Source organism: Trichoderma asperellum, chromosome 5, assembly GCF_020647865.1.
Source record: "Trichoderma asperellum chromosome 5, complete sequence".
NCBI lineage: Eukaryota > Fungi > Ascomycota > Sordariomycetes > Hypocreales > Hypocreaceae > Trichoderma > Trichoderma asperellum.
This window is the reverse complement of record NC_089419.1, coordinates 422,451-441,293: the sequence shown is the minus strand read 5'-3', so window position 1 is coordinate 441,293 and position 18,843 is coordinate 422,451. Positions and strand designations below refer to the sequence as shown.

General features: G+C 44.3%; 8 protein-coding genes across 8 annotated transcripts; 4 read left to right on the top strand and 4 right to left on the bottom strand.

Annotated features, from left to right (window-relative positions):
* Positions 1-61: 61 nt before the first annotated feature.
* On the bottom strand, positions 62-2,144 carry TrAFT101_008300 (uncharacterized protein). Its single transcript, XM_024910580.2, has 3 exons — positions 2,104-2,144; positions 1,819-2,047; positions 62-1,760 (listed from the first exon to the last, which is right to left on the bottom strand). Exons 2-3 carry the CDS (start codon positions 2,023-2,025, stop codon positions 297-299), a joined length of 1,671 nt encoding a protein of 556 aa, XP_024762288.2. The 5' UTR covers positions 2,026-2,047; positions 2,104-2,144; the 3' UTR covers positions 62-296.
* A 1,464-nt stretch (positions 2,145-3,608) lies between these two features.
* On the bottom strand, positions 3,609-4,880 carry TrAFT101_008299 (uncharacterized protein). Its single transcript, XM_066128302.1, has 3 exons — positions 4,575-4,880; positions 4,012-4,493; positions 3,609-3,947 (listed from the first exon to the last, which is right to left on the bottom strand). Exons 1-3 carry the CDS (start codon positions 4,809-4,811, stop codon positions 3,674-3,676), a joined length of 993 nt encoding a protein of 330 aa, XP_065984420.1. The 5' UTR covers positions 4,812-4,880; the 3' UTR covers positions 3,609-3,673.
* A 1,196-nt stretch (positions 4,881-6,076) lies between these two features.
* On the top strand, positions 6,077-7,653 carry TrAFT101_008298 (uncharacterized protein; the record flags this gene model as incomplete). The annotated part of the gene is made up of 4 exons (XM_024909709.2): positions 6,077-6,131; positions 6,190-7,233; positions 7,283-7,464; positions 7,519-7,653. 4 exons carry the CDS (start codon positions 6,077-6,079, stop codon positions 7,651-7,653), a joined length of 1,416 nt encoding a protein of 471 aa, XP_024762290.2.
* Positions 7,654-8,837: 1,184 nt separating this feature from the next.
* ACAA1A (3-ketoacyl-CoA thiolase A, peroxisomal) lies at positions 8,838-9,653 on the top strand (the record flags this gene model as incomplete). The annotated part of the gene is made up of 1 exon (XM_024899943.2): positions 8,838-9,653. The coding sequence occupies one exon, from the start codon at positions 8,838-8,840 to the stop codon at positions 9,651-9,653; it is 816 nt and encodes a 271-aa protein (XP_024762291.2).
* A 546-nt stretch (positions 9,654-10,199) lies between these two features.
* Positions 10,200-11,170, top strand: TrAFT101_008296 (uncharacterized protein; the record flags this gene model as incomplete). The annotated part of the gene is made up of 3 exons (XM_024906491.2): positions 10,200-10,721; positions 10,833-11,024; positions 11,084-11,170. The coding sequence occupies 3 exons, from the start codon at positions 10,200-10,202 to the stop codon at positions 11,168-11,170; spliced, it is 801 nt and encodes a 266-aa protein (XP_024762292.2).
* A 248-nt stretch (positions 11,171-11,418) lies between these two features.
* On the bottom strand, positions 11,419-13,376 carry TrAFT101_008295 (uncharacterized protein; the record flags this gene model as incomplete). Its single annotated transcript, XM_024899787.2, has 3 exons — positions 11,419-12,179; positions 12,234-12,587; positions 12,656-13,376. 3 exons carry the CDS (start codon positions 13,374-13,376, stop codon positions 11,419-11,421), a joined length of 1,836 nt encoding a protein of 611 aa, XP_024762293.2.
* A 1,342-nt stretch (positions 13,377-14,718) lies between these two features.
* TrAFT101_008294 (uncharacterized protein) lies at positions 14,719-16,444 on the bottom strand (the record flags this gene model as incomplete). The annotated part of the gene is made up of 5 exons (XM_066128301.1): positions 15,953-16,444; positions 15,442-15,905; positions 15,287-15,333; positions 14,843-15,234; positions 14,719-14,790 (listed from the first exon to the last, which is right to left on the bottom strand). Exons 1-5 carry the CDS (start codon positions 16,169-16,171, stop codon positions 14,719-14,721), a joined length of 1,194 nt encoding a protein of 397 aa, XP_065984419.1. The 5' UTR covers positions 16,172-16,444.
* An 814-nt stretch (positions 16,445-17,258) lies between these two features.
* On the top strand, positions 17,259-18,265 carry TrAFT101_008293 (uncharacterized protein; the record flags this gene model as incomplete). Its single annotated transcript, XM_024909711.2, has 2 exons — positions 17,259-17,452; positions 17,737-18,265. 2 exons carry the CDS (start codon positions 17,259-17,261, stop codon positions 18,263-18,265), a joined length of 723 nt encoding a protein of 240 aa, XP_024762295.1.
* Positions 18,266-18,843: the final 578 nt, after the last annotated feature.

Here is an 18,843-nt window from a genome sequence, read left to right as displayed (position 1 = left end):
ATCGTCTAACATGTCACCGAATCACAAATCACATGTAATAAATTCAAGAGTATGTATTGCTCTTCCAGTATATAGCCTCTTATTGGTTAAAAAAAATGCGTTCCATGATAGGCGTCATATTCGCCTACTAGAATAATATCAAACAGAGTGTGGGCAGCATAGCATGCTGTAAACACCGTGTCTTAGTTTAAAGACTACTACATCAGAAAGTCCAATTTCGCCTTTCCAGGCTGATATAATCGTACAGTGAGAGAATTTCGATGAAGTCGTTGTTGATGGCAATTTCAAACCAGACATTACTGTCGATCCCAACACCTGTTCGATGCCTCGACGGCAACTTTGAAGTCCTGCAAAAGCAGATCTGTTTCTTCAAGGCCCGCAGATATCCTGATCTGCGTCGGTTTCAGGCCATATTGTGCGGCCCAGTCCAATCTCTTCTTATATGTACACATTGTATATGCAAAGGCAAGCGTGACCGGCGCTCCAAGGTGAACGCTTTTATGGACATTTAAATTGTCGTAGAAAGCTTGCGTTGTCGGAATGTCGGTTAGCTCAACACTAAAGAGGCAGCCGTATCCAGCAGTGAATTCAGGCGTCGGCCTTCGCATGAAGCGCTCGTAATTGCTCCCTGACTGATTAACGGACGGGTAGTGTACTTGCTTGACCGCGCTTGTCGGGTCGTCTGCACATTTCTGAAGATACTGTACTATTGCGTTTGCGTTCTTGTTCATCTTGTCAGTACGACTGAGATAATCACGGCTGTTTCGCTCAATCGCTTCCGCATCGTCGACGTAAAGTTCTGGGACATATTTTTCATCGAACAGAGCCTTCAACTGGTTGTATTTTGGCGACGTAGGATTGAGTACAGCGCATCCAGCTATAGCGTCCGCGTAGCCATTGAAAGACTTTGTCATGGACGTGACTAACAAATCGGCATAGGCAATAATGTCGATATTGGACCAACTACCAATGGTATCGTCAATCGCGAGGACAACGTCATATTCGTCGGCCAATTGTCGTAGCGCGGTAATATCCGGTGTTACGAGAAGTGGATTGGCTGGAAATTCGGCCCAGATCGCCTGCACCTTTCGACCACAGCTGCGCTCTTCGTCAAGGAAAGTCCTGAGTTTAGAAACGTCCTCATCTGTGCCAAGGCCGAAGAACTTGTATCCGGGGCCAAACTCTTCAAATGCCGTCAAGGTGTTCATAAATGCCATGCCAAAGAGCACCGTGGTGCCTTGGTAACGACTGAGCATGTATGTGTGTGGTTTGTAAATTGCGGCCATGCCTGTTTGATAAAAGTAGACATCGGTGACAGACGGATGGGGTTGTTGGCTCGGGTTCAGAGGCGCCCGTTCAAGATAGTGGATGACCCTTTCGCGTAATAACTTGTGGACCGGACTCACAAAATTTGGCCTGGCATCTTGATCCTGGTTTGGTGGTATGGTAATTTGTTTAAGCTCATGTAGATGACTCAAGTTGGCCTCAGCAAAGCGAGATGAGACTCCCACACCTGGGGTGCTCCAGAACCCCGCAACCACAGACGCCTGGTCAAGTGGGAAAGTCACTGCAAAAATCATGTCCTTCACTGAGAAGGTACGAATTTTGATGTGCTCGACTGCCACGGGTCGTCTGTCGACGTCATTGTTTCGCTTTTCGGAGGTTGCGTACTCGATACATTCTTTGGCAGATTGTAATGATGAGAACAGGTAACAGCCTACATCGGATTGACCAATCTCTTCCAATAGTGCCTTAGTTAACTAAAGGATAATTTAGCAAACTAGTTTTAAAATCCAGGTTGACGCTGGTGAGTCTCACTTCAACAATATATGGATGGGGTCTCATGCGAGGATATACGTTTTTGAACTGAGCAATAACGCTGGAGGAGTTATTACCATATCGCTCGACATTATCCCAATCACCCATATGAACGGTAACCGAGTGGCGAGAGGCAGGTGGAACTGGTTCACCAAACTGGGTCTGGATTTTGTCGGACATGACTGGGAGTTTGCATTCAGACTGCATCCGACAGAAGAGTTGTAATGATCTGAGATTGGGTGTCAGAAGCGTATAGAAGAAACACGAAGTGAAGAGTTCGCCAACATGTTTAGGTAGTTGAAAATGTCGTGTCGATGAGTCTCACCCAAGGCCCTACCAGAGGTGTCACTCAACGCCCTACCAGAGGTGTCACTCAACGCCCTACCAGAGGTGGGGCCGAAACCATCCATTTGCAGTTCCCCCCAATTGCATTGACAACGCAAATGGAAATCGGTGACCCCCCTCAACGCTCCGTTTTGCACAACATATCGGATGATGCTTGCATATGTATGAAGATCCAAAACTTGTTGCCTGACTATAAATGGAACTCTAACACATTTGGACAGCATGCAGAAATATGAGTTATCAGAAGTCTACGGAGTCTATCCTCCACGGAGGTATTTACAGAGAAAGCTTCTCGGATACCGACCAGGTCCACAGCCGAAAAACCACACGTCAAGGCTCAATTTTACAATCATGATTTTTTCTGCTTGTCTGACCTTCACTCTTATTGGCCTGGTAGGTGAGGGCCGAGAGCATGAGTGACCGAAATCAACATAGCTCCAGCTTTCCTTACATAACATTATATTGCTTAATAATATGTTGCATCTAGGACATCACGATCCCAGCAATTGCTATTCCAGAGATGACTATTTCTTTGGCACAACAAAAGATGGGATGGTATGCATCAGTCTAGTGAGTGCATTTACTATATAACCAGGTTTGCTTGGTACTAATATTTTACCTTGCGGTCGACATATGACCTGCTCTTCCTGGCTACTCTTTGTAAGACTTTATACCATGTCCCCAGCTAAATTGCTGTTGCTCGAGAGATTGGCTATATTTTTTTTTTGCTGGAAGCCTTTTGGGTGGCTTTGCGCCGAAACTCTCCCATCATTCATAGCAGGGCGAGCTCTTACAGGGCTGGCAACCGCTGGCGCCATCTCTGGGGGTTTTGCGTATGCATAACACCAAATTCTGACTGTAAGCATTACGCTTACTGCCTCCCAAAACACTGGGACTGGAGTACTAAGCAGTATTATATTACCTTTGACTACTGAGATATAGCGTACTTGATATACGTATTAAATCATGTGTCTCTGCGTGTGTTGACAAATATTATCGACGTTTTTAGAACAGCACTAGCAGTGTAAATTATAAAACTAGGTCTATCATGCAGAATTGTCTATTCCAAATGACTGGGCTTTTACCTCATTACTGTCTTAAAGCACTCCGCGATGCTAAAGCTGAGCTGTACTGCCTAGAAGGTAGGAACCATAATGCTGTTTATGCTATAGATGATGACAACGGCTTGAGAATTATAAGTAAAATAAACTGGCAAATTGGATAAGACCACTTAATCGAATTAATTAGTAGGTCTGTCTACAAGGCGAGGCAGGGCAGTAATACGGGAATACTTGCTAGGCTGGTTGGGAGACATATTGAGCTAGATAGATATCTTAGAATACTAGCATGGCTGTCGCGAATATCATTGTGTAATAGGTCTTCACTCCATATCTATGTCTATCCAAGAACAAAAAATATCCAAGACACTATTTATTTATATTGTACCCAAGTCTTATATATGGAAGACTAAACTAAGACTATAAATACTAATATCGCCAGCTAATACGCCTTAATCAAGTGCCAAAAACGGCAAATCATTATAAAATTCCACCTTTCTACTTCCGCGTCCCATAATTTCTTGCGCTTTTTCTCTTCGAAGTTTAGTGGCTTCAATATTCGTTACTACAAAGAATTCATGCTCCAATAGCTTCATACCCAATGGGATACCGCACTTTTTCGCCATTAGTTCGGAATTGACCTCTTTAATATCGACGATCAACGACTTCTTAACTCCAAAGACGGGGTCATGCGACTCAAATCGATCGCCCCGTATTGTAAGAGCTCTAAAAGGAGAAGAGGTTAGCGCATGAATTATACTAATCTATAGCTTCAGTGATGGGGGCATACGTAATAAGGTGATCATATCCTGGCTTGTCAAACATGAAGTGAACGTGGGCCGGTCGGTATGGATGGCGGCCCATGGCCCTCAGAAAATCGCCAACAGGGCCATCTGTTGGAACAGGGTATGCAACAGGCACAATAGCCTTAAACCAGACTTGACCGTTCGCATCGGTTTTCAACACTGCGCGACCATGTGGGTTTTCTCGGTTGCTATACTGCACGTCGTAGAAACCCTTGGAGTCCGATTCCCAAACATCCACTTGCATGTTATCTACTGGTTTCCCCTGAAGATCCTTGACAGTACAGTGGACTAACATGGGGATGCCATCCGGGTCAGTTCCAATGTCATCTCCATTAGACATGTGATGCGCATCGTGGGTATGAAATGGGCCGAGCACTGTGCCTTCAGTTGCACCTTCAGGCTTGGGATGATCAATAGAGTCAACCAGAAGCGAGAGGCCAATGACATCGGACAAAAGAACAAACTCCTATATAACAGATTAATAATCCGCTTACTTTAAATGTTTCTTTCCTATTTATAGCACAAGAGTAACCAAATGGCAACAAACCTGCCGTGTAGGAGAGCATTTCTGGCCACATGCAGCTAGGAAGTCCAGCGCGTATTCCCATTCTGCCATACTCAATCTTGTCTCGCGTGCAAAGTCATGTAAATGGCGAACGATTGCCTCAGTTAAAAATCGTAAGCGAGGATTTTTAGCTCCGCTATTGATGGTATTAACATTCTCCGTGATATTGTCAGCAGTCAAGTCCTTCATAGGGGGAAAATCGCATTGGTCGGGATCCATGGCTGTAACAGTGTTGAATTGAATTGATGAGGATGTGAGATACTAAATAACATAGATAGATGAACGAATTTGATGGGAAATGTAAGGAGTCTTAGACGAGTAATATAAATAGAGATGTCCAGATTGCGTCTTCTGCATTATACCAAGATTTTACTCCCTCTTATAGAAACTCTGTTCTTATTACCCCGTAATTCGCCGTGTTCTCCAATGCGGGGATAATGGGATGACTCGCCACTTTTTTATGTCACCTCCGGGTTTGGCTACTACTACCATTGCAGTGTAACATCAAGTGATCGGTATGTTCGAGCTGCTGCGCACCAGTTGCCGTATGAGTTGAGTTGCTGATTTTGGGGCCCCGGCATGAGCGGGCCGCAGCAACCGATCCGCCTTAACCGGAACAATCATATCTTGACTCGACCAATAGTGACGATTCGCGTTTACGGGGCAAGGTATTCATATTAAATGGAATTGTTACGTATCGATATCTAAAGAAGAAGCCTTACCGGTGAATCACTGAACGTTTTACAGTAGTTGAAACATATGCTGGTCGTTGGCTCTTGGGCCATAGAGCAGCTGAGGCCCGGAATGTAATTCTAGCTTGTATTTCCGGGAATTAATTGAGATTTTCGATTTACCCGTAATAGATCTTCTTAAAGAGTCAAAGTTTCGACCTGAGTATAAGCAAATAGCCGTTAAGATACAATATATTTCCATAATGGCACAAGGCGATACAATAGTCACGATTCTCGGTGGAACTGAACTGTAAGCCTTATTTCCTATATTTCACTCCATATTCGCCAAGATATACATAGTATAAGGAAGCGTGGAACTCCTTGCCAAGAGTTTAGGAGTCGCTCTGTTACTGGTAGCGAGACGTGCAAGTCCTCCGCAATACCCGCACCGCACCGGTTGTCTGCACTAGAAGCGCGGATGCCATTCAAATTATTGACCGGATTGTCTTAAAGGATAGTAATACATTGTTATAAGAGACAGCAATGTATCAGATATATACCTTGGATCCGGCGCTCTCATTGTTGAGCATAAGGCGCCATTCTGAGTTATTAGAGATTTTATGATGTGCTATAATGTCTTCTTTACTGCGGCATTCTCTCAAATCTAGATCAAGCTTTAGTAGGACACAATCTAAGTTTCTACAAGCGTCATGGAAGCAATTCTCTTTTGGTAGTCAACGAACTTTTGCGACATCTGCCAAGCGTCCTGCTATAAACAAGATCTATGCCTCAGCTGCAGAGGCAATTGCAGACATGAAAAGCAACAGCACTGTGCTGGTAGGAGGCTTTGGTCTCTGTGGCGTCCCAAGTCAGTATCAGAGTATGAAAATAGGGATAACTATCACTAACTAGAGGATGAACTGTAGATACTTTGATCAACGAAGTGCGCGTAAACAAATCGCGTATCAATGGTCTTACTGCGGTCTCCAATAACGCAGGAACTAACGGTTCCGGCTTAAGTCTACTATTGGAGACGAGGCAGATTAAGAAGATGATTGCCAGTTACATTGGAGATAACAAGATATTTGCATCGCAATACGGAAATGGAGAACTAGAAGTGGAATTGACTCCTCAAGGCACAATTGCTGAGAAGTGTCGTGCAGGGGGCGCAGGTATTCCGGCATTCTATACGCCAGCCGCCATGTGCACAGTCGTACAGACTGGTGAGCTGCCGACAACACACCATCCAGATGGCACACCTGCAGAATTCTCATTGCCAAAGGATGTCAGAATCTTCAATGGAAAGCCGTATCTTCTCGAAGAGGCAATCAATGGAGATTATGCGTTCATCAAGGCATTCAAAGCAGACAGACTAGGCAATTGCCAGTTTCATCTATCCGCGGCCAATTTTAACGGTCCCATGGCACGCAATGCCAAGATGACAATAGTTGAGGCCGAGCATATTGTTGAAGTTGGGGAAATAAACCCAAGCGACGTTCATCTGCCTGGGATATATGTCAAGCGCGTCATCCAGTCACAAGTTCCCAAAACGATTGAAAAATACGTTAATTCGAAAGCGTTGGACACCTCTACAAATCCAGCTTCATCGACCCACTCTGCAACAGAGAACAGTAACAGAGAAAAGATTGCGCTTCGCGCGGCAAAAGAATTCAAGAATGGCATGTATGTGAATCTCGGAATTGGCATCCCAGTGTTAGCAAGCACTTTTGTTCCTCCAGAGGTCGAGGTGTTGCTTCACTCCGAAAACGGGATTCTTGGACTAGGACCATATCCAAAGAAAGGCGAAGAAAACCCTGATTTGATCAACGCATCAAAGGAAACTGCCACAATTATCCCGGGAGCCTGCACCTTTTCAAGTGATGAGAGTTTTGGCATGATTCGATCTGGCAGAATTGACCTTACAATTCTCGGTGCCATGCAAGTAAACGCAACTGGTGACCTCGCTAACTGTAAGTTTTCCAGTGGAGTTAAGCGATGATTCATTAATAAGTTTCATAGGGATGCTGCCAGGAAAAGTCAAAGGTTTTGGCGGAGCCTTGGATTTAGTTTCCAATCCTGAGAAGACCAAGGTGGTCGTGACTATGGAGCATACCGATCGAAAAGGAAACCCCAAGATTGTTCGCCAGTGTACATTCCCGCTAACTGGTAGGCAATGTGTTTCAACCATTATTACGGAACTGGTATGTGTTTCTACTCATCATAATATTAAGACCAGAGATCTAATGTTCAACCAGGGAGTGTTTGACGTGGACTGGAAAGAAGGATTGACACTGCGGGAAATTTCAAGTGGAGTGACAGTTGATGAAATTAAAAGCAAGACTGAAGCACCATTCAAAGTTGCTGAAGATCTCAAGACAATGGACAGCTAGAGCTTATACACTTAACGCCTTATTTAGACGCTTGTTGCTCATACAGCTAATGATCTGTACATAATAATCACTCACTCCAATGTTAATAATCATTAAAGATAAAGTAAAATTCGACTATATCACAATAAGATAAAAATGTCATATCTTTTCCCCATGTACTTCTGCCCGTATGTTTTCTGATAATTCTCATAAATGAGCCTGCATTGGATAGCCTGTTTATGAATAAGAGGATTAAATCCGTCCACAAGATAAAAAATGTGCAAAAGATGGCATGCGTTGCATGTTGTGGACTGCCAAGGCAGCAACGTTGACAATCCAAATTGGTTCCGGATAGTTTCGGTACACTAAAGGTATTACTAAATTGCCCAATGCAGCCTATATTGTAATGAAAATTGAAATCATTGGACATGTATTGTAAGCCACGATCACTCACCTCCTGAATAGCTCGCCGGGGCGAATTGCGGATGCTGCGGCCCGTTAAAATCCGCACAACGATTGATATGTTTGATATGAGAGTATGTCAACTTTAATCCGTATATAATCTTTGTAACATCAAATATCTCTCATTTCTGAGTATGTAATTACAAGCTGTTTGGTTTCAAATTTTCTCAGAGACTTGCTCTATTCTCCTAAACTCATTTATCTCAAACATCCATATTTTCCACCACAAGAATTATACTCATTGTATTTCTCACATTTTCAGATACTTTACTCGCCATGGCACATTTAAAGAAGGGGTTAAAGGCTATACTTGAAAAAAGTCCGGATGACATTGTGTTTTTGTCCGCGCTAAGAACTCCTGTGACGCGATCTTTTAAAGGAAAGCTTGCGAATGCTCATGCTGAGCAATTGCTTGCTACCGTAAGAGCTCCAGTCTCAATGATCATTGACTTAACAGAAAACGATTTACTAATTCTACGATTTCAGGTTTTACAAGCTACAAAGGCTCAGTTGCCTACTCTAGATCTCTCTGAGGTATCAGATGTAGCAGTGGGAACTGTTCTCTCAGAGCTAGGTGGGCAAAAGGCTGGTAGGGCAGCTCTCTTGCACGCTGGATACCCCGACTCAGCAGCCATTTACACCGTCAATCGGGCATGTTCGTCTGGTCTACAAGCGGTGACTAACGTTGCAGACGCAATAGCGGCTGGCCGTATGGATATGGGCATTGGGGCGGAATGGAGAGCATGACGAGAAACTATGGCTCGAAAGCCATCCCGAATATTGTGTGGGAGGAACTACGTGAGTCGTCTGTACAGGCAGCAAGAGACTGTCTGCTTCCGATGGGCATCACCAGCGAGAATGTTGCGCAGCGATATGGCATCTCACGTACGGATCAAGACGCCTTTGCTCTAGCCAGTCACGCCAAAGCTACAAAAGCGCAGGCCGAAGGTCGGTTTAAAAATGAGATCATACCCGTTGAGCTGGTTTCAGAAACAGGAGACGCCATCACCGTAACTCAAGACGACGGAATCCGACCCAACGCTTCCCTGGAGCAATTGGCAAAGTTGAAGCCTGCCTTTCTTCCAGACGGCGCGTCCACTGCTGGAAATTCGTCTCAGATTTCCGATGGCGCATCCGTCGTCCTAATGGCTCGCCGCAGCACTGCTACTAGGCTAGGGCTTTCGGACTACATTCTGGGCAAATGGGCTCGATCAGCAGTGGCAGGTGTTGCCCCTGATGAGATGGGTGTTGGTCCCGCCGTTGTTATTCCCAAGATGCTCGAATCAGCCGGAATTCTGGCCAGTGATGTCGGCGTTTGGGAGATTAACGAAGCTTTCGCCAGTCAAGCGCTCTACTGTGTTGACAAGCTGGGCATTGACATGAACAAAGTGAACCCTAATGGAGGTGCCATAGCGTTGGGTCATCCTCTTGGTGCTACTGGGGCTCGCCAGTTGACGACGCTTCTACATGAGCTCAAGAGGAGTGGACAAACTGTTGGCGTTGTTTCTATGTGTATTGGTACAGGAATGGGCAAGAGTGCTCTGATTATTTCCGAGTAAAGGCTCCCTGCCTAGAGTGCATGTAATATACTGCATATATAGGAGCTTCTTGAGCAAATATATAGACGGCATTAAATAATTCCAATAATGGAGCCTTCTTCTTTAATATCCATGCTACCCATCAGTATTTAATACAATTAATTGTTCACTTGCACATGTCTTCATGTCTTCATAACATGCTATAAACCTCAATAGCGGAGATAGTGGTTTCCAAACTTCACATGTATTGTCAGAACTGCGGTTTTATACATGACAGGTATATTAAGCGTCAGGTTATCCTAAATACATTGACTTTTATGCAAAAGGTAGACAAATATGCGAAATACAATATGCTACTAACCTTAAAACTACACCTAGCAACCCGAGCTTAACTAGCATGGCACGGCTGTTGCGGAGGGATGCTGCCACGGTCATTGGCGGGTATTGCGGAAATAGGTGTGCCGTACAAGACTCTAGGAACGTATTATAATGAGACTCATCTTGTTCAGCATTCTTTTGGCTAACTACCTTCAATTTGATATATTTGGACATTTAACTAAACGAACTATGGCAAGTCCTGTTGCCCTCATTACTGCCGGAAGCGCAGGCCTCGGTGCCGCCACCGCAAAGGCTTTCGCAGCCATGGGCCTGAGAGTTGCCATAAATTATTCGTCTGATGAATCTCGAGCCAATGCACTCATCTCTGAGCTAGAAACTACCCCATCGATAGGTTTCGGTCAACGTGGCGTGAAAGACGGGCCTAGTAACGACAGAAGATTTGTTGCTATTAGAGCTGACGTCTCCTCTCGCCCCGAAGTTGATAAGCTAGTATCAACTACAATTCAAGAATTAGGCCAATTAGACATTGTGTTTTCAAATCATGGATGGACAAGGTTGACAAACTTTTCGAATCTGTCAGACAACGTGAACGAGGCAGATTGGGATAAATGCTGGAACATGAATGTCAAAAGCCATTTGTGGTTGTTCAACTCTGCAAAGGGCTATCTAGAGCAAAGTTCTATGAAAGGAGGTGGCTGTTTTATCACCACCAGCTCTGTCGCTGGGGTTGGCGTAATGGGTAGCAGCCTGGTATGTTTACAAACATGACCATTTTCTGATGAGCGTTTAATCCCAGATCCCAGATCATAACAATTCTCCCACGTCATTAAAAGCGTGTGCTCTAGACTGATACGGCAATAGGCTTATGCTGTCACAAAATCAGCGCAGATTCATTTGTCCAAGTGCCTCGCCTCTATTTCTGGCGGCAATAACATTCGAGTAAACTCCGTCTCACCAGGAATGATGATGACAGAATGGTCATCATCGTTTCCCGAAAGCAAACGCAACGCTGCTATTAAGAAGACCAAGCTAGGTCGGTTGACCGAGGTTGAAGTATGTATATTAACTCAAATGCATACAGACACTTCCCATTGGCTGACAAATTGTTACAGGATGTTGCGGAGCAGGTGTGTTCATTCGTGAAAAACTCAAGCGTTACAGGAGCCAATGCGGTGGTTGACTGCGGGTCCATTCTCTGAGTTGTAAACCCAGGAAGACATAACAACTCGGCTTGATATGCCTAAATGTATGGGGTTGTGTCTTCATCTACTATCTACTTTATTCATTGACTTCAATAATGGATAAGTGCATTAACTTACAAGAGTCTCAAAAGACAAACTATTCTATGTCATTTTACCCTTACTGCCTTGATAATTGCTCCTATATAACGACGTCAAATGACAATATAAAAAGTACCATGTAAATACACACATATAGATGGACATATTTACAGAGGTATATCCTCATGGCTGGGAGGTATATACTCATGGCTGAGAGGTATATCCTCATGGGGGATGCCATTCCCTTTATCCAGGCCCCTAACATACTCTTCCGTTTTCTCCCAAGCTAGCGCCAGAGCAAATCTCTCAAAGCTGAGTCCCCCACTCTTATTCTTTGCCGGCATCACATACTCTGGCAAAACAACGTTGTCAAGCTGATACTCGAACTTGCCCTCGCTGTTTTGCCGTCTGGCATAGACAAGACCCTTATTTTTCACCCTTCCTAAGCCCATGGGAGTGTATCGGAATTCCTCGTCAAGCTTTTCAAAACAATGGTGTCGGTATCCAACCGTAGGATGAATTTCTTCATTAGTCTCTCCGGAAACGGTATGCTTTTTGTCCTTTTCGTAGGCTTTTGGCGTACGAGGCTTGGAGCCATTTGGCCAGTACATCATGATGTAGCTGTCAACTATGGTGCCAGTGCCCCAACCAAAATCATGGCGATTTTCATTTGGGTTTTTAGGTTTGCTCAAAGGATGCAGGAGTGCGCTTGCGGTAGTGCTCAGCGTTTGATTTGCCCATTTGGCCCAGCTTCGTTTGGCTTCTTCTTTTTTGCTATCAACTAGCTCTTTGTACTTGCGTTGTTGCTCATTAAGGTCATCAATGTGTTTTTGGCGGGCTCGCGAGTCTTGATATACAACTGTCTCATTGATGGAGACATAGGGGCTGATTTGATCGAGCATCCAAGCAAAAGTAATGTTGGCCATTTCTGAGAAAGGTTAGTCAGCTCTTTGTTCGCAGCGATCATGTAAGGAGATGTTACCTTCAAGGTCGCCTTCATTCTTTAGCGTGTCGCTGGAGCCGCCACCAATGTTGATGTGGACTCCTGGGAACCAAACTTGAAGCAGTTCAGATTGGCCTTTGCTATACTCCCGCATACGGCATAAGTCGCGTCGGGCATCATTATAGATATTCTTGAGTCTCTGTCTCTCTCCCAGAGGAGTCTTTTTATCATATGCTACTGCATACCAGTTGTTCATTGCTTCTTCGACTTCTTTTTCCTTTTTCTCCAGGTCTTCCTCTGTTATCTCTATATTCTCCGGCAAGTACCAAAGCGTAGGTGAAAATGCTTCACGGTGCTCATCTAAAGCAAGTGCATGATAGGCACGCTTGATGTCTGCCAAGCGTGTCAGAGAAAGGAGAGGTTAAGCAATGAATACCAAATACTGAAGTAATGTTACTTACTTGGGTTCAGCTTCACATTGTGGAAGCCATACTTGTCTGATCCCCACTCCAACTTGAAACCTTGTACATCTGGCAAGCCCAAGGCGCCGACTGTATCAAACACGCCCACAACTTCAATCTCCCTGGACTCTGGGCTAATTGCCCAATCGCCCCTTGGCGCCTTCTTCCAAACAAAGTTCATGTTCTTGTAGCCAAAGTCATCAGGCTGATCTTTGTCGTCGGCTGGAATGCCATCGAGGTAATCGAACCATGCTTGGCTCCCATGGAACCTCTTGCCCGATTTATTGGCCTTGTATAATTCCCAGATTTCGTGAAAGTCCTGCAACCTTCTCGGCTCACAGATGCCAATATCCGAGATAAGTCCAGCAATCGACCGGGCTGTGTAGGCACCCCTTGAGAAGCCGAAGCATAAAACTTGATCACCTGGCGACCAATTGAGCGCGACAAAATTATAGGCTTCGATGACATTTCCCTCGAGACCGGCACCAATAGCACCCTCTCGCTTCTTTCCGAGCCAGCTGGATGTCGTTCCAACACCGCTGTCATACCACACAATCTGCTGCCAAGTCTTGCCATCATCCTCAACGGCGACACGGTTCAGACAGCGGGCCAGTCGTGTGACATTAGAAGGGCTGTTCTTTTCACCCGAAACTGCAGATTGCCATGTACCATCACAGCATATGATGATGCGCTTGGGGATGGGTTTGACGGTTTCTGACATTCTTGATGCAAATAGCGTATTGCACGTAGGTATGTACTTATTCGAGATTGGTGATAGTTGATGAAGAGTGGAAAGCAAAAGCATCTTTATACCATCTCCAATTGCAGTGGCAATATCTGGTGCTAATGCACCCCATTCTAAACTGGGAGAGCTGAACCAAATATTGAACCAAATATTGAATCCACATGAGCGTATCCGCCAGCTGAACTCCAGGTTATGGGTACGCTATTGATTCTCCCCCCTGTCCCGCATGTTTGCTTATACCTAAAAGAGCATAAGCCTAAGCACCATGCTGATAGTGCCTGTATTCTGCTATAGTGGTTGTGTTCAAATAATTCCTTTAATTATTCACTTCTTATGGTAATGCTTTTATTCATTTGGTCTCTTGTGTAGTAAAGTAGAATAGTAAGTGGATAGCACAGAAGAATATTGGGGCGGAAATATGTTTCGTCGGGAGCGCATTCATAATCTCAGTGCATTGTAAAGTAGTTATGTAGTACTTGAGATAATAATTCCTAGTGTAATCCAGACGCTATTGAAAGCATAGGCCATAGTGCGGCAAGCAGGAAGCACAGCCTTTCTTCCCCCTACATATATAGCTTTCGATATGTCGTATATTACAGGTCAGTATTACTAGACACGTCAAAAGAAAAAAAAAAGAAAAGAAAGAAATTGGATCCTACTTCATGTAAAGAGTTTCCATAGGCAGACATACAAATTCATTGATCCTGCTAACCTGCTAACCTACTAACCCTAATATGCCAACTAAAGGAAAGAAAAATGTTATTTATCATCAACGGGGGCGGTTCCGGGCTTAGGACCATCTGTTGCTCGATCATTTGCAACATCTGGAGCATCCAGTATAACCTTGCACGGAAGGACAGAGAAGACTATTAGAGGCAAAGGCAGCTCTAATTGGAGATTTTCCCAATACCAAGCCTACATAAGCGTCACCGACATTGCTAACAAATATTTTGCCATAGCAGCTTTCGATGACCATCTCTTGACATGATGAAATAAAATATTTGCCAATAGAAACTGCTATAGTGGGACGTCAATGAGTTAAAAGCAATGCCTAAAGGCCTTTTACGGATTGAAAAGATTACTATTAGCGGGTTAGCATTGATATAACATCGGCAATGGGATCAATCACATGTATGGGAATCAAAAGAAAATGGGCCAAGTGTGCCAAGTTGTGACACGAAATTCTAACGGCGATTTATAAATCGTGCTCTTCCCCATGCTTTGGGCAGTTAGCCTATATTCCTGGCGATATTCGCACACTGTGGTTTGTCAAATCACAATTCATGTACTAGACTTGTATTCCTGAATTCATCCTCCCTCATATAAGCATGCCTGCCCAGACAATTACACGCGTTTCCATGGCATACTGAAACTGATTCATTGTCGTGTACTACAATGAATGTCAATATTTCCTGAAATTGACGGTATTGTTAGTAACTCACCTTGGATAGGACGGTTGCTTGAGCGATGCCCATGCGTGAACCAATCCACGCCAAACAGTCCCTTATGTAAGATTTTAGCTTCTCATCGGTCGTAGATACTGTTGATAGAACGAATAAAGTGTGCATCGACAGCAATCCCCCGGCTGGTCGACCGGGGACAATGGGAGGGGATCCTTTGGCGGCGTTTTCAACAAACACCCGCACATCTTCCGATAGAAGATATGGAATAGAAGAAACAATTCCTTCTGCTAGTTTTGTTGCATCTTGCTCTATTGAATCTTGGAATATTTGGTCGCTGAAATAGCCATTGATTCGACGGTGGCATCTTAATATGACATCTAAGACCAACAGAGCAGCTTTCCGATAGTTGTTCCATAACGAAGCAACATAAACTATAGTATGTTAATAATTATAGAGGTATCTGAAGCATGAAGCATGACATACAATCGTAATAACAAAATATGGTTGTTGGCCAGTAGCCTACATCGGGCCTTTGGTACCAAGGTTAGCAACTAATCATATAACCATATTATATCCGGATGACACGATTAACGAATCAACGAAAATCGAATGTTATTCAACAACTAGTAAATACTTACAGTGTCTCTTCATTGTTGGGTGAAATAACGCCAATTGGTTTTGGTATCCATGCGTGAGGTGCGGTTTCTGGCCACGTGTTATAGGCCTCTTTTAATAGTTCAGCCTCAGCCTTCAGTTGACAAATTTGGTCAACAGTAGCTTCATTTTCCAACAGAAATTCTGCTTTTCGCATTAAAAATAATGTACGTCCGTAAATGAAATCTATAGTTGAGCTTGACTGGTTGAATAGCGGTGTACACAGAAGACTGAACTTCTGTGACACCTTGTTGGGGGAATGTGAATGGGATGGAGGAGACTGAGAAATCTCCACTTCCAGATCCTCTAGTGGTATCGGACTTGAAATTTGGAATAGCTGGCCGTCACACAGCAGATCAAATGGCGAGAATTTGCTCACAAGAATAGCCGATATCCCCTTGGCATGAGCTACATGACAGCCAAGATACGTACCAGTACTGGTGATGATCTGTGATTGTCAGCTTGCCTCTTTCATTATGACTGGTGAGTCTTTACTTCGTATAATCCCAGTAATGCAGCAGTAATTAGCGATTCCACTGTAGCGAATATCGCTTCATTTGAAATACGCAGGCGGAAAGACCGTAACAATGAGGAGTACAGGCTCTCCGCCCTACGTCTGTGCATAGTACTTCCGAGCTTGTTTCCTATATTTGCCAAAGCAACGAGTGTACACGCTTGTACAAGTTCGGAGTTTGGGTCGGCTTTAGAGATCATAGCCTGGAGTCCATGTAGATATCCACGGGATAGACTCCTATTCGATGAGATAATGCAATAGTCATTGAAAAACAGCAGTCGAGCATTCTGCTCAACATCAGACCAATCTAGCGATCCAAGTCTGTCGGAGCTTGCTACTCGATGCGATAATTCAGAAGGCGGATGATGCAAGACATTGAAGCCCTCTTTTCCAATATAGTTTATAAACTTTCGCTCCTTTCTGGGCGCATACCCAGGACAAGTGCGTCGTGCTCGACCGCACCTGAGACAAGACTATTTCAGACAATGAATTAGCACCAAGTAAGCCGTATTAGCACCACGTTTAAAGAAAATGGCCGCCGAAAGTTTGTTCCTAGTAAACGGTGACCAGCAGCACATACAGGACGCCCTTTGTCACACTAACAATACGTCAGCATGCTGAAAACAACCATTTAGAAGGAGGTGTACATGCCTTCTTACGCTTTTCTTTGCATGCGAGGCATGCTCCTGATGGCCCATAATTGACCATTTTGTCATATCACGGGCTAATTGTTTGCCTTGAGAGAACAAGAAGAGTGGAAGACACTACACCCAAAGGAAGTTGGCAAACCCAACATATATACTGCAACGAGTTAGGTTTTGCGCGAGTACGCTAAACGGATGGCATGCGGGGGGCATTATGCTGCGTACCTCTAATAATAAGGTAGATTAGCATCAGGCCTGGGTGTGAAGTTAGTAGCCTGGAAATATCTATTCTATAACAGGCTAGGCTTTGCGCGAGTGGACCAGTAAGCACCTTGTCGATCCATAGGGATACACGCAAACACAGGCACATGTTTAAATCTCGAAGACGATTTGGTTCATATTCTGTCAAAATCGAAGTACATTTAGAAATCTGTGACTTGTATCGTAGCATTGTGATGGAGATAGCTAATAAATCCGAGTGTAAATCCGCTCCCTAGGACCTAAACTATTGATATAAAGAGGAGCGCATCAGACTCTATAATATCCATGTGCTCTACATTAACAGTTTCACTTGTCATCTCCCTCTTACCGATTCTTCCAAATCGTTTTCAACCACAGTTTTCGACCTATTGACAAGTGCATAATGACTGTTTCTTCCTCCTCAAAGATCGTCCTAGTTACAGGTGCCAACCAAGGCATCGGTTTCGAGATAGCAAAATCTCTGTCGTCAAAGCCAGGATACCACGTTCTTGTGGGCAGTCGTGATACTCAGCGTGGAATTGATGCGGCCCAGCAGCTTCAAGAGCAGGGTTTTAGTGCCGAGCCCATTGCCATTGAGTACGTTACCTTGTATTGCCCCAAAATAACCCCTCAAGGATGGATACACTGTGTTGGGATAGAGTACTACGCAATCAGGAATTTGAAGTTTCGGTTATGCTGTATGAAACTTCTCGTCGCACATGTGTTGCCTTGGAATGGCTTACATACATCTGGCAAACATTATGCGCCGACAGTGTGTATTTAAAGCCAGATCAAGGCACATCCAAACGCCCTCCTCGGCTCAACGTCCTATTTATAGAAACATTCCATGGAAAATAAACAATGCTAACATCTGTTATTAGTATCACCTCTGATAAGTCTATTGCCGAAGCTGTCCAACAAGTAACATCGAAATTTGGCCGTCTTGATGTATTAGTTAATAACGCCGGTATATGCCTTCACGACGAAATGACCTCTGCCCCTTCGCTTCGCAATTTCCACGAGACGTTTTCGGTTAACACTTTTGGCGCTACAATCACAACCGAGGCGTTTATTCCCCTTTTAACGGCGTCTGCTGCACCTCGAATCGTCTTTGTATCCTCTTCCATGGGTTCGCTCACTCAGCGGTGGGGATACCCAGCCGGTTGGCCAATCTACTGCAGCAGCAAAGCGGCGCTTAATATGATGATGCTTCATTATGCTTTCAAGTATAAAGACGCTGGGTGGAAGATTAATGCGACTTGTCCAGGGTACTGCGCTACCAATCTGAATGGCTTTTCTGGCAAGGATACTCCGGCAGACGGGGCTTTGAACGCAGTAAGATTGGCGACCTTGGGAGATGACGGCGAAACAGGAACGTTTTCAAACAAAGAAGGGACTTTGCCTTGGTAGATGGAAGTATCAAGAAATATGTAGAGAAAATAATGGCAGTAGAAGGATGGGGGTCAGATTACAATACGTAAAGAAGTAACTTGACTGCAAAAATGGTGAATATATAAATATCTTGCTGTCAAGCAGGACACAGATACGTCTATACTCATAGTAAGGTTGGCGATTCTACATTATTGTAGTCGGCTTTTATCCAGATTTTAACGGCACTGGCTGGAAGCAAGAGGAGAGAGGCGAGGAGTCGCTGGTATCATGACCCGTTGTAGACGTATCAGAACCAGACGACGACGAAAAGGACAATACAGGCGATGATACAGACTGGTCATCTTGGTAATAATTCAAGGATAAAACACATAGAGTTGTCGGAAACTAGCTACTGCTTTCTTACATTTCCACATACTCAACGTTGGAGAATGGTAGAGCGCGCACAGCATTTAAATGCCTGTTTTTAAAGCAAGATATACTTGTAGTTGGGAGTAGAGAGACCCGTCAGTTGATCGCACAACACATCTAGTCAGCTATATTCTAAAAAATCTTGTTGCATTCATTATTGTTATTACTATTCCTGATATAGAAGTCGG

What these genes read in the sequence shown, in the direction of transcription:
- TrAFT101_008299 (XM_066128302.1), bottom strand. Translation starts at nt 4,811, where the DNA reads ATGGATCCCGACCAATGCGATTTTCCCCCTATGAAGGACTTGACTGCT. An exon ending in AATGCTCTCCTACACGGCAG is followed by an intron (nt 4,494 to 4,574) that starts GTTTGTTGCCAT and finishes TCTGTTATATAG; the next exon opens with GAGTTTGTTCTTTTGTCCGA. An exon ending in GGATATGATCACCTTATTAC is followed by an intron (nt 3,948 to 4,011) that starts GTATGCCCCCAT and finishes TTCTCCTTTTAG; the next exon opens with AGCTCTTACAATACGGGGCG.
- TrAFT101_008300 (XM_024910580.2), bottom strand. Translation starts at nt 2,025, where the DNA reads ATGCAGTCTGAATGCAAACTCCCAGTCATGTCCGACAAAATCCAGACC. An exon ending in CCCATCCATATATTGTTGAA is followed by an intron (nt 1,761 to 1,818) that starts GTGAGACTCACC and finishes ATTATCCTTTAG; the next exon opens with TTAACTAAGGCACTATTGGA.